The sequence below is a fragment of the Camellia sinensis genome, chromosome 8 (assembly GCF_055761805.1).
Source record: "Camellia sinensis isolate YWXY chromosome 8, ASM5576180v1, whole genome shotgun sequence".
NCBI lineage: Eukaryota > Viridiplantae > Streptophyta > Magnoliopsida > Ericales > Theaceae > Camellia > Camellia sinensis.
In genome coordinates, this window is record NC_138968.1 from 25,626,695 (window position 1) to 25,638,079 (window position 11,385).

At 34.6% G+C, this 11,385-nt stretch overlaps 1 protein-coding gene across 4 annotated transcripts; it reads right to left on the minus strand.

Moving 5' to 3' along the window:
- Positions 1 to 2,856: 2,856 nt before the first annotated feature.
- LOC114289168 (homeobox-leucine zipper protein ANTHOCYANINLESS 2) lies at positions 2,857 to 10,459 on the minus strand. Of its 4 annotated transcripts, none has more exons than XR_014337481.1 (9): positions 9,187 to 9,484; positions 8,856 to 9,073; positions 8,617 to 8,737; positions 7,829 to 8,506; positions 6,471 to 6,572; positions 6,174 to 6,386; positions 4,581 to 4,755; positions 3,998 to 4,493; positions 2,857 to 3,613 (listed from the first exon to the last, which is right to left on the minus strand). XR_014337481.1 is itself a non-coding variant. In XM_028232840.2 (9 exons), exons 2-9 carry the CDS (start codon positions 9,062 to 9,064, stop codon positions 3,224 to 3,226), a joined length of 2,253 nt encoding a protein of 750 aa, XP_028088641.2. In that variant the 5' UTR covers positions 9,065 to 9,073; positions 10,180 to 10,459; the 3' UTR covers positions 2,857 to 3,223. The 4 variants fall into 4 exon arrangements, 3 of the variants coding, with proteins under 3 accessions (XP_028088641.2, XP_028088642.2, XP_028088640.2); XM_028232840.2 differs by lacking the exon at positions 9,187 to 9,484 and adding an exon at positions 10,180 to 10,459 and having other exon boundaries at positions 4,129 to 4,493; XM_028232841.2 differs by lacking the exon at positions 9,187 to 9,484 and adding an exon at positions 9,982 to 10,372 and having other exon boundaries at positions 4,129 to 4,493.
- Positions 10,460 to 11,385: the final 926 nt, after the last annotated feature.

An 11,385-nucleotide genomic window follows, 5' to 3' on the forward strand; every position in this document is an offset into this window, starting at 1 on the left:
AGATTAGAATTATTTAATAAGTTGTGATTCCAGCCCTAAACCCCTAGGGTTGGTCGTCGTGATACAAAGTGACAAAAAGTCCAAACTATAGGGATCATTAGTATAATTTGCCCTTAAAAAAATTACACTAAGGAGTTTTTTAGTGTGTTACATTGGAGTATTATGTTTGGAAAAAAATATACTAAGAAATTTGTGTGTGTTACATTGATTGAAGTGCTACGATTTGAGAAAAGTATACTAAGAAGTTTTTTTGAAATGTTACGTTTGAGAAAAGTACACTAAGAGATTTTTTGGGAATATTACGTTTGAGAAAAGTACACTAAGAAGTTTTTTAGTGTGTTATATTGAAGTGTCATATTGGAGTGTTACGTTTGAAAAAAGTATACTAAAGATTTTTTTTTTATTTTAAATGTTACGTTTGGTAATTTTAACATTATGAAAAAATTTACATTTGTCCTCCAACATATAACACACGTGCCTTTTTACTTGGTCCTTTATGTAATTCACACTAGAATGAAACCTTTGGATCCATAAGAAAAAAGAGAGAATCAAACAATTCACAAGATTATTATTTGTGATTTATTGGTGTTTCACCCATATTTCTTTCTAATTCATGATATAACTTTCAATAATAAATTTATTACTATAAAAAGAATAAGTATATGAACACCACTTTAACTGTCCTAAATTTAATGGGAATGTGTGGCTGAGATTAAATTTGTGTAGTGTGAGATTCATGTGTAGAATAAATTTGAACGACAATAATTTTGGGCAATTTCTAGGTAGTTAAGTCTAAATTTATTGTATTATTGCTATAAAAATATATTTAAAAAATACAATTTAACTTATTACACATTTTACATCATATTTTAATACAAACTAACATAAGTAACAATAAATTAAAACTTACAAATAAAAGCCAAAATATCCCAATTATTTATCACTTTCATAAATTCTCAATATCATTACAAGTATTAAATGTCCATTCCACAAAAATTAAACATAAATTTAACAAGTCTCAAAATTTTCACTTTAATTATCAAAACGATGGTAAAAAAGTTTATAAAAAAAATCACTAACAAATAAGTCCAATGCATAGGATCCACAAGAAATTATTTCCAAAAAAAACAATTAGTAACATACATAGAAATTATTTTCTTTACATTTTTCTGTTGTACAAGTACTTTTCTAATCAAAAAATGTTATGGACTCCAAACAATTTATTAAATTGTCTATCAAACCTCTCACATAGGTGTGAAACCTATACAAATCCACGTGTGTGAATTCCACACAAATATAAAAAGTTTAATAGAAAATTTGATAGATTATTTTTTTTTTTTGTAATTTCACAGTTTTGTTTCCTCAAAGTTTTCAGATTTTTTGAATTTTTTTAATTAAAAATTAATTTAACAAAAATAAATACCAAAAAATATATTTTTAAATTTTTAAAAATTATTTCTAACTCAAAAAAGAGAAAATTGTATATTAAGTTTTTTCTTTTTTTTTTAAAACCAAACTAGTTTTTTTTTTTTTTTTAAATTCAAATGATGATTCAAACTCAACCCACCTTTCCCACCATCCACTACCACTGTCACCCAATGCCACCACCCATTTATTTATGAATTTTGATTTACTCTTAATTTATTTGTCTTAATTTGTATCTAAATATGATGTAAGAAAGTGTAAGCAGTTAAATTTTTATTTTTTTTAAAAAAATATTATTAGAATGATAAATTTATGGGCAAACTACACAAATAGTCCCCTATAGTTTGGGACTTGTGCCACTTTGGTTCTTGACTTTTCAATTGTGATACATTTGATCCTAAATTTTGAATCATGTTCAAAATAAGGATAATTGAAGATACTATTGTTTAATTTTAAGGGCAAAATTATCAATTTAATAAAATATAAACTAATTTGACAAAAATAAATGTCAAAAAAATATTTTTAATTTTTTAAAAATTATTTTTATCCACCAATGATAAGATTATGTAAAATTGATAAAAATTACATGATTAATTTTTTAAAATTAATTTTACATGATCATCATTCAAACACATAATAAAAATTAATTTGGTAAAAAAAATAAATAAATGTCTAAAAGATTTATCAATTTTACATAATTTTATTTTTAATGAGTAGAAATAATTTTTAAAAATTCAAAAATATTTATTTGACATTTATTTTTGTCTAATTAGTTTATATTTTATCAAATTAACGATTTTACCCTTGAAAAAATTAATGATATCTTCAATTGTCCTTATTTGAAACAAGATTCAAAATTCAAGATTAAATGTGTCACAATTAAAAAGTTAAAAACCAAAATAACACAAGTCCCAAACTATAAGGACTATTAGTATAATTCACACTAAATTTATCCCCAAAAGTTAGAATAAAATTTTAAAGTTTTAAAATTGGTGTAACTAAATGTCCTTTAAAAATTGGTGTAAATAAATAAATTTCAAAATAATTTTCATGAACCGCACAGTGACTAACTCGGGAGTTAACAAGGAGTGGATTTAATGAGACCAATTTACTGGGTAAATAAAAGCTCCCAGCAAAAAGCCTCAGAGAACTCAAATGGCAACAAAAGCATAAATTTGGATTGCAGAACAAGCAAACCATGTAAGCATTCATTCAAATTCAGAACATAACTCTAAGACTAGCTGCGACAAAAGATAGAGATACCATTCAAGACCAACAAAAACAAAATTCAATTCTACTACAAAAACAAAAAACCAGACAAAGAATACAATTGAATGGACAAAATTTTACAAATGAGTCCATTTTTGTGTCCAGTTCTGGTTTTTGTATTCATATATACTACTTGAAAAAACATAAATATTAGAACCTGGATTAAACAAAACAGTTCAATCATATGTTTTTCCTTATATAAAGATGAGATTATTCAACAAAGGCAATTGACGATTGAGAGCTGAGTTTAACTCGCAGGTCTACCGAGTCAATACCCGAACCACCACCCCTCTACCCGGTTTTAGCAACTGTGAATTTTACTTTCAACACTCGGCAGAGGTTCACCAGGGTTCGTTCTTGACTCAAAAACCCAGCAAGCATTCACCATTTTTGTGAGAATTTTCATCTCAAGCTCCCTCCCTTCTCCTCTCTTCTCCTACATATATCATCTTATATATAGTTTTTCTTTCCCCCCTCGAAAAAAAAAAAAAAAAACAAAACAAAACAAAACAGACATGGTTAATTAATGCTATGCTGCGCAATTAAGTGCAGCTTTGATCCTCTGAATTGTGCGAGAGATGAGATTGTTTACGGTGTCAACAGACTCCATTGTGAGCTTGGCTGAAGGCGGGTTATTGACCAATATCTGGAACCCGACAGTCAGGAGAGACCCACTGCCGCTGCCCCCACGTTCTCTGACCGAAGCGCCGTCGCAGTTGCTAGGCCCCACAGAGTCAGGAAAACCGTCTGGAACTACCGCAAATCCTGATGGAAGGAGAGCCACGGAGGTTGAATCTCCACCACTCATTACCGCTTGCATTGCAGGTATGTCGACTGCTGTGTACACTATGAGCGAGCTCGATACGTCTGTCTGTGTCTCTTGCAATATCAGCATTGCGTTCTGATTTGTATTAGCAGCCTGCAATTTACATGCATGAAAGCTTAGTAGAGCAGAAGAAGGGAAAGGAAAAGTAATTTGACGCTCCGTAAAAATACGTATTACTATATTCAGTTGCGAACTTTAAACTAATATACTAATGTTGTATTAGTAGTGAAGGTGGTGGCAGGTGATAGTGGTGGCGGAGATGAGGAGGGGGTCAAGGTGATAGTGGTGGCGGAGATGAGGAGGGGGTCAACCTGGTGGTGGTCATGGAGGTGGTGGTGTGGTGAAAGTGCTAAGACTTTAGAAAACAGTTTCCACCTTTTTCAAAAGTGAAAAACATTTTCTGTCCAAAAAAGCGCATCAATCCATAACAGACAGCACAGGCCATATTAATCAGATGATAAGTAGACAAATACTCACAGTAGCACGAAGAAGAGAAACACAATTACCACGGTCAAAAGTGAAAAATATTTTCTGTCCAAATAAACGCATCAATCCATAACAGACAGCACAGGCCATATTAATCAAATGATAAGTAGACAAATACTCACAGTAGCACGAAGAAGAGAAACACAGTTACCACAGTCCTGGCCTGTGGTAATACGAACCATCTCTTGCATTGGCCCTCCGTGAGACAATTCGTCCCACTGGCTCCTCGTCTGCTCGTTTCTCAAGAAATCAAACAGCCGTTGATGTGATACAGGCATCCAAACAGATGTCGTGGCACTCAAAACAAGCCCGGGTGGTTCACCAGGATTATCCATGCTATTCCGAATCATCAACCTTGCATCTTCACCCACATTTCCGACTTGAACCAGCTGCCACATGTGCATGGTTGCACAAACCCCGGCACAGAAGTTGCGAGTCATGCGCTGCGCCAACTTAACCATGTTTCGCCTACCGGTCGGAGTAACTCCTGTTGAAACATGGAACTGTATTAGAAACCAACCGATTACATTTTTCATCGGAGAAGTAAAAAAAATTGATTCAACTGAAGCTGGACCTGGGTTATCTTCGGAAGAGATGGAAGAGGACATGAGGACCGCCAAGCACTCGCATTGCCTTTGTAGGGTGGCGAGCCACCTTTGTGCACCAAAGCCCATGCCGGATCTCAATAATGGCCGGTAGAGATGATGGGCGGCACTCTCGTCGTATTCTGAATGTTCAACCCACATAATCTGCGATTTACTTTTTATAATTACTACATGTTCTGCATAGTCTTTGTAATTATAATCTTCAACATGCTATTAAGCATGCGCATCCATTGTTAGTTGTTTAAAAGAAAACAAAAAACAACAGAGAGAGAGAGAGAGAGAGAGAACATGTTTGGGATGCTGAAATATCACTTGGGCACCTAGCAAAAGAAAAGGAAAATTCCTAGCAAGTCCTACTTTTCCTATGAAATTTCTATAGAGTCCTGTTAACACATGAATCACCTCTCTCTACATGGCAATTTCAAGGGAAAGATCGACATTTGATATTTTCCCAAGAATAAATCCATTAAAGTCCATTTCACAAAGGTAGCTACAAGGCCTTCCGTAATTTGTTGAATGTTGTCTATTCTAATATACGAGCCAAGCAGGACTCACTTCTGAGATATGCCAAACAGCCCTTAGCATCATTTCTGTTTGAGGAAAACACAACCTCGTATTTTGTTGAGAAGCAACAATTAATCGGTTAGTACCACGTGTGCATGTGCAGTGCAGTGCAGTGCGGTGCGGCGCATACGCGAGTGCGTGTGAGATAGAGATCTCTAACAAAACCACACAAGGGAAAACTAAGAATTTTTTCCTTCCTTTTTTTTTTACAATATCGAGGTTAATGTACATCAAGATTGCACAATACAGGATCTAGGAAAGACAAATTGTGAAAGTCAACCATTAATGGGTGATGTTACCTAGGACAAGATATGACCAAAACATTTTGAATTCAATTATAAAACAGCTACTTTTTCTTGTAAAAAACAAGATAGAGGCAATTATTTAAAGTCAAAAAGAGTACAACCAAAACTCTATCCAGGTAATACAGCTTTGTGGACAATAAACAATCTGAGAGAGAGAGAGAGAAAGAGAGAGTAGAAGCACCTAATAAACAATCTATACAACAATAGCAGAAAAACCCGAGTCAGAAATTTCAAATGAAGAAATATTATAACTAAAGAGTTCAACAATATTAAAATGTGAACACTCTTGGTTAGCACATCTCTGAAATAGCAGTGAAATAAATACATACAAACTAAACAACCCTAGCCTTCAAATTTATAGTCTCCACAATAATTTAATCTGTATAAGCATCTGTGTCAAGAAAATAATCTTAGAAGGTTTGGATTTTTAGAAACAATCCCACTACATGTGATTAAGAGCAAGCCCCGCAAAGAAATCGGGATATGGTCACTAAATAATAGAAACAAAACAAATTTTAGCAAGCACAAGTCAAAGCAGTGCTTAGAGTCCAAATAACATCAAATTTGAATTGCTAGTTGCAATGACCACTTAATTTTAAACCTAAAATGGAAAATATCCAGACAAGCAACACCAACATATTAAGAGAACTCTAAAAGTTTCATAATAAGTTACGATAATGAATTAATGATTACCTTGGAATAGCCGTTTGGCATATCTTGCACAAAGAAACCAGAAGGAAGCCTCCTGCAATTCACAAATGTTTGCGCATCTGAAAATTCTCGGATACTGTCAACAGACACATCAACCACAGCCCACACACCCTCGGCATGTTGCTTGCAGAACCGGAGAAAATTCATAGGTCGAACAGGGACCAATGGCGAAAGAGCTTGGAACTCAACATGCATCTACAATGTATAATCTATCAAGTTCAAGCCACGAAGAAAAAGATTATAAATATAAAATATAAAAACTTGAAAAAAGAACAATACCAGTTGTAGAGCACAATTTCGGGTACCAGCCATGCCATTGAAAATCACATCAATGATAGATGTTCTACCAATCATGCTAGGGAACATTTCTGTCCATCGATTCTACATAAAGGAATGCATATTAAGTGATTATCAGACATTACATATATCAAACAGTATACCAATTCATAATTCAAAGGTAAATACCAAAAAAAAAAAAAGAGACGGGACAATAAGAGAAAACATCTGGGGCCAAAAATAGCAGATTCTGCGCTAAGGTGACAAAAACAATCTAGTCGAAAACAGTATTATATTTTTTAAAAACCAACTTTTTCCACATCATGGAGGTACACTACGACAACAATTAACTAAGTGCATCCCCACCAAAGCCCCTAAACCCCCTCCTTTACCTATTTTAAGGGATAAATGGCTCCTTATCCACCTGCATCAGATCCCCTAAATGATCCCTTAAATTAATTTTTGCTATAGTGACTCCCTATTTTTAGGGAGTCACTGTAGCTCCCTTATATTTTTTTTCTGCTTTGCTTTATTTAGGGACTGCAGTATACATTTATGATTTTTATTTTTTTTTAAATTTATAATTGAAAATTATATTTTAATAAAATAAAGAAAAAATAAAGAGTTTGCTAATAGAATAGAGAAAGAATAGGGAGTCTGTTGGGGGAAGTAAATGAAAAAGTGATTCCTAAAATAGGGAATGAATTTTTTAATAATATTTTAGGGTAAAATTTAGGTAAACTGGTGGGGATGCTCTAAGGGTAATAACATTCCCATCTCTTCCCTTATATTACCTCCTTACTCAAAAAGGAGTTTTTTTGTCAAAACACATCCCCAACAGTTCCCCTATCCAACCCCAAAATATAAGTATTGCTACAGTGACTTCCTACAAATAGAGAGGGAGTCACTGTAGCTCCCGCTCCCTCATATCTAATAAATTTTTATTTTATAGGTGCAAAGGATGTCCCCCCGGACATCCCCATGAGAGTCCTGGAGCTAAAGAAGGAAAATGTCCAAAATTAACTTGACTGGTTGACCGGATGACCGCCCAATCGTCCGGCCGGACGACCGCCCCTTTGCTTTCCTCTGCTGCTACTTCCTGCTATGCTGTTGTGCTCCTTTGTTTTTATAATTTTATTATTAAAAAAATATTTAATTATAAAAATAATTAAAAATATTATTTTAATAGAATAGAGAAAGAATAAGGAATTTGTCGGGAAAATAAATGAAAAAGTAATTTCTAAAATAGAGAATGAATTTTTTAACAATATTTTAAGGTAAAATTTAGGTAGTCTAATAAGGATGCTCTAACAAATTACAAACAAAAAAGTCAACAATCATAAAAGGATTGAATAGCTTACAGCATCCATCAATGTCTCCACAAGAGCCAAGCTATTGATGATCGTCATGCCAGTTGCCCTTGTAGCCTCAGTTACAAAACCACTAGGTTTCACTCCAATACATGGTGGGCAAATCCTCATGTACTCCTCGTGGTTTAATACTTCCCTTCCTCCATCTAAACTTCGGACCCAAAGAGGATTATCAATCTGAGCCAACTTAACCAACTCATCCATTGCACGCAATGCAAGCTCTAGAAAGATAGCTTTCTCATAAGGTATATCAATGCCCGACATGCCAATTGTTGACAGTGTTGGGGCCATGGTCAAAGCATTCAAAACCCAGTCTTTAGAATCAAGTCCAATGGGAAATGTTGTGTCTACTGAACCACCAAAACCATTTCTTCCCACCGCAAGCTCCAAGCAAGAGCTTGACAATGGAGGGATGGAACCAGCCAATGACGATATTGGCCTCCCCAAGAATTTGTTTGCTAGGATGGAGATCCGATTTAGTTCATCCTTTAATCGAGCATTCTCAACCTTGAGATTATGTTCCTCAATAGATACGTCACCTAAAATTGCTGGGCCACCACAATTACCACAAATTGGGTTCCTCATGCCCTCCTTCATGGTAATATTCTCCATCATGAGTTCTTCATGTTGTCGTTTGAGAATGCTGCTCTCAAAACGTTCAACTTGGGTCTGATTCGATTAACTAATTTCAGTTTCCAGTACTCAAAAGAACAAAATTTTCCACATGAAAAGAAAAGCAAATCAAGAATAGAAAGATCTAAACAATGTACCGAAATTACCTTCAATTGGGTTCGTCGATTTTGAAACCAAAACTTGACTTGTTTGCTATCCAACGATAGCTTCTTACCAAGTTCCAACCTTTCTTTATCATCAGGATGTCTTCTGACATTGTTGAAGTAACTATCAAAACAAAGACAAAGCAACTGTGTTAGCAAATAGTAACTCACTAATCAATATTAGTAATTGATCAAGACAAGGAATATATAATAACAATATGTGCCAATGTAGCAAATTTTACTTTTCAAGCTCTTGAATTTGATGGGGAGTGTGTCGATGGTATTTCTTCTTCTTCTGCGGTTTATCGCCTGTGGCATCCTGATCGTCGCCTGATCCGCCTTCGAAATTATCACTCCCGGACCTACTTTCATTCCCATCTTCTTTGATCCTTCCCATTAGACTAGGGTCAAAATTTCCCCCCATCAAAGCCATCTCATCTAAACCCTCCATCCTGGATTTCTACACAAATAAATTATAATAAAATTACAATAAAAAATCAACTATAAATAAAACATTTACAAAAATGATAGAACTGTTGAGATAATATCAATGTACAATCCAATGAAGCATACACAGGCAACGGAGGCAGCCGGAGAGTTGAAAAAAGGCTGGGCAATGGGTGGATTGACCGGTGGTGGCTGCCCTATTGTAGCGGTGGACATGGTGTTGTAGGGACTATCGCCACCGCCGCCACCACCACGGTTGCCAATGAAACCCCCAAAACTCATCAAACTAGGGGAAAACCCTTTCTTTCTTTCTTTATTTATTTTCTTCTCTTTCTCTTTCTAAACCTTTCTTCCTTTCCCTAGGTTGATCACTATATCACTTCCAAATTTTAGATATCTCAAGATTTTCTTTCTAATCTCCTCTTTGACATTACCAGGACTTTTCAGATTGAGCATTTAACCATGCGCTACTGGGTAAAGGTAAGAAATGATGACCTCTCAACTCACCAACCAAAACCCACAAAATTTAAGAACCAAACAGGGTTGGTACAACACAACCAAAGCCTTATCTCTCTCTCTCTCTCTCTCTCTCTCTATAGTTCCTCTCTTAAAACATAAGAAAAAGAAGTAATTTTAAAATCAGGGATACCCTTTGACTCTTTAGATCGAATCATGGCAGAGAAAAGGGGATAATGCAAAAGAAACCCATAAAAGAGAAAGTGAAATCCAAACCACTGTATATCACAGATATACATGACATATGAACAGACCCATTGTGGACTTTTTAATACCTTACAAAATACATAACTACCAAATTAGAGAAAAAGACCCAGTTGACCATCTCTCTCTCTCTCTCAAATCTATATGTTATAGATATATACATATATAATACAACCAAACCCAGTACGGATAAAAGTTTACCTTTTTAAATTTGAACAGTGAGTGAAAAGGAGATAGATACAAATAGTCGACCTGTTTTATCTATCTATCTATCCCCACACACTCTCTCTCTCTGTGGTGTTTTTGGGATCGGGAGAGAGAGAGAGAGTTACACGAATAAATATGTATAGGTTTTAGGATATAAAAATTGGAGCTTTTGCAGTATTAGAGCTGACTTACAGTGACTCCAATGGCGAGCACGATAGTCAATGGGGGGTTTTGATTTTAAAAAAAAAATACCCTATTCAAAGTCTCGATTCTTTGAAGAAAACGAAGCCCTAAAAACGGAGTCTTTTCTCCTTGAGAATCACCCACTCACCACCCCCTTCAATGGCTTCCACTCTCTCTCTCTCTATCTTCGCAGAGAAAATATAGAGAGACAAGTGTGTACATGTATGTGTATCGAAAGAGGAGAGAGAAAGTCTAGAGAGAGAGTAAGGAGAGAAGGTTCTGTGTGGGTGGGGCCACTCTCGTACTCGCGAGCGTTACTGTTTGACTTTGCTGGCAACTATTTGGTCGAGAAGTTACCTAGTGATTGTCATAAAGCTTGTATTTGTTACAATCGACTGAGATTCACCGTTGATCTGAAGTGATCTTATTTGTGAGATCATCAGATTTGATGTGGACTCTTTCACGTTTGTATACTAATCCAATCTCGTTCGGACACATGCTAGCCTTATCATTTTTTTTTTTTGGTTTAAAAAATAAAAAATAAAATGTGAACAAAAACTAATTTGGTGTTTATTTTAATTTTTAAAAAATTGTTAATAATTTATAAAAGAGTAATGATTCATCCCCCTTTTCCCCCCACCCCCTTTGACCCCCTCTCTCTCTCATTGGTTACCTTTTCTTTTTCTTTTTCTTTTTTTTCCTGCTCCTCCAATCACTCCCTGCCACGTGGCAAAGGGGGTGAGGGGGTGACCCCCAAAAGGGGGTCCCAAGCATTATTCTTTATAAAATTCCTAGTAACTGAAAAAGATTTGATTCATTTGCTTATAAAATAATTAAAATTTATTCCGTTTTCTGTCATTACACATTAATCATCACTATGTCTATAACCATTAATTTTATGCAACCACAATTCACCTCCAATTATCATCAATAATATTATTCTCTTTCGACCTTCATCTTTGGCCAATATTTATTTTTGACTATTATTTTTAACTATTGACAACCATTTTTGCCGTCACCATCCGCTAGTAATGGCCTTTTATTGAAAAATCACTTATGACCAATTAGTCTTGGCAGTTGGCAATCACTTTGGCCACTTTTCTCATTTATTATTATTTTTTTTTCTCCGTTTGGAGAGTGATTTTACTTTTTGATTTTTTAACTTTTTTTAATTATTCTAATTTGAAGTTAAAAAATTTGATTTGAAAAAAATTT

Excerpts from the sequence above, each read along its gene's own strand:
- LOC114289168 (XM_028232839.2), bottom strand. The coding sequence starts at position 9,342 with ATGAGTTTTGGGGGTTTCATTGGCAACCGTGGTGGTGGCGGCGGTGGC. Across the intron at positions 8,738-8,855 it reads CAAATTCAAGAGCTTGAAAA|TTACTTCAACAATGTCAGAA; the intron begins GTAAAATTTGCT and ends TTGTTTTGATAG. Across the intron at positions 4,494-4,580 it reads CTCTTCCGAAGATAACCCAG|GAGTTACTCCGACCGGTAGG; the intron begins GTCCAGCTTCAG and ends ATGTTTCAACAG.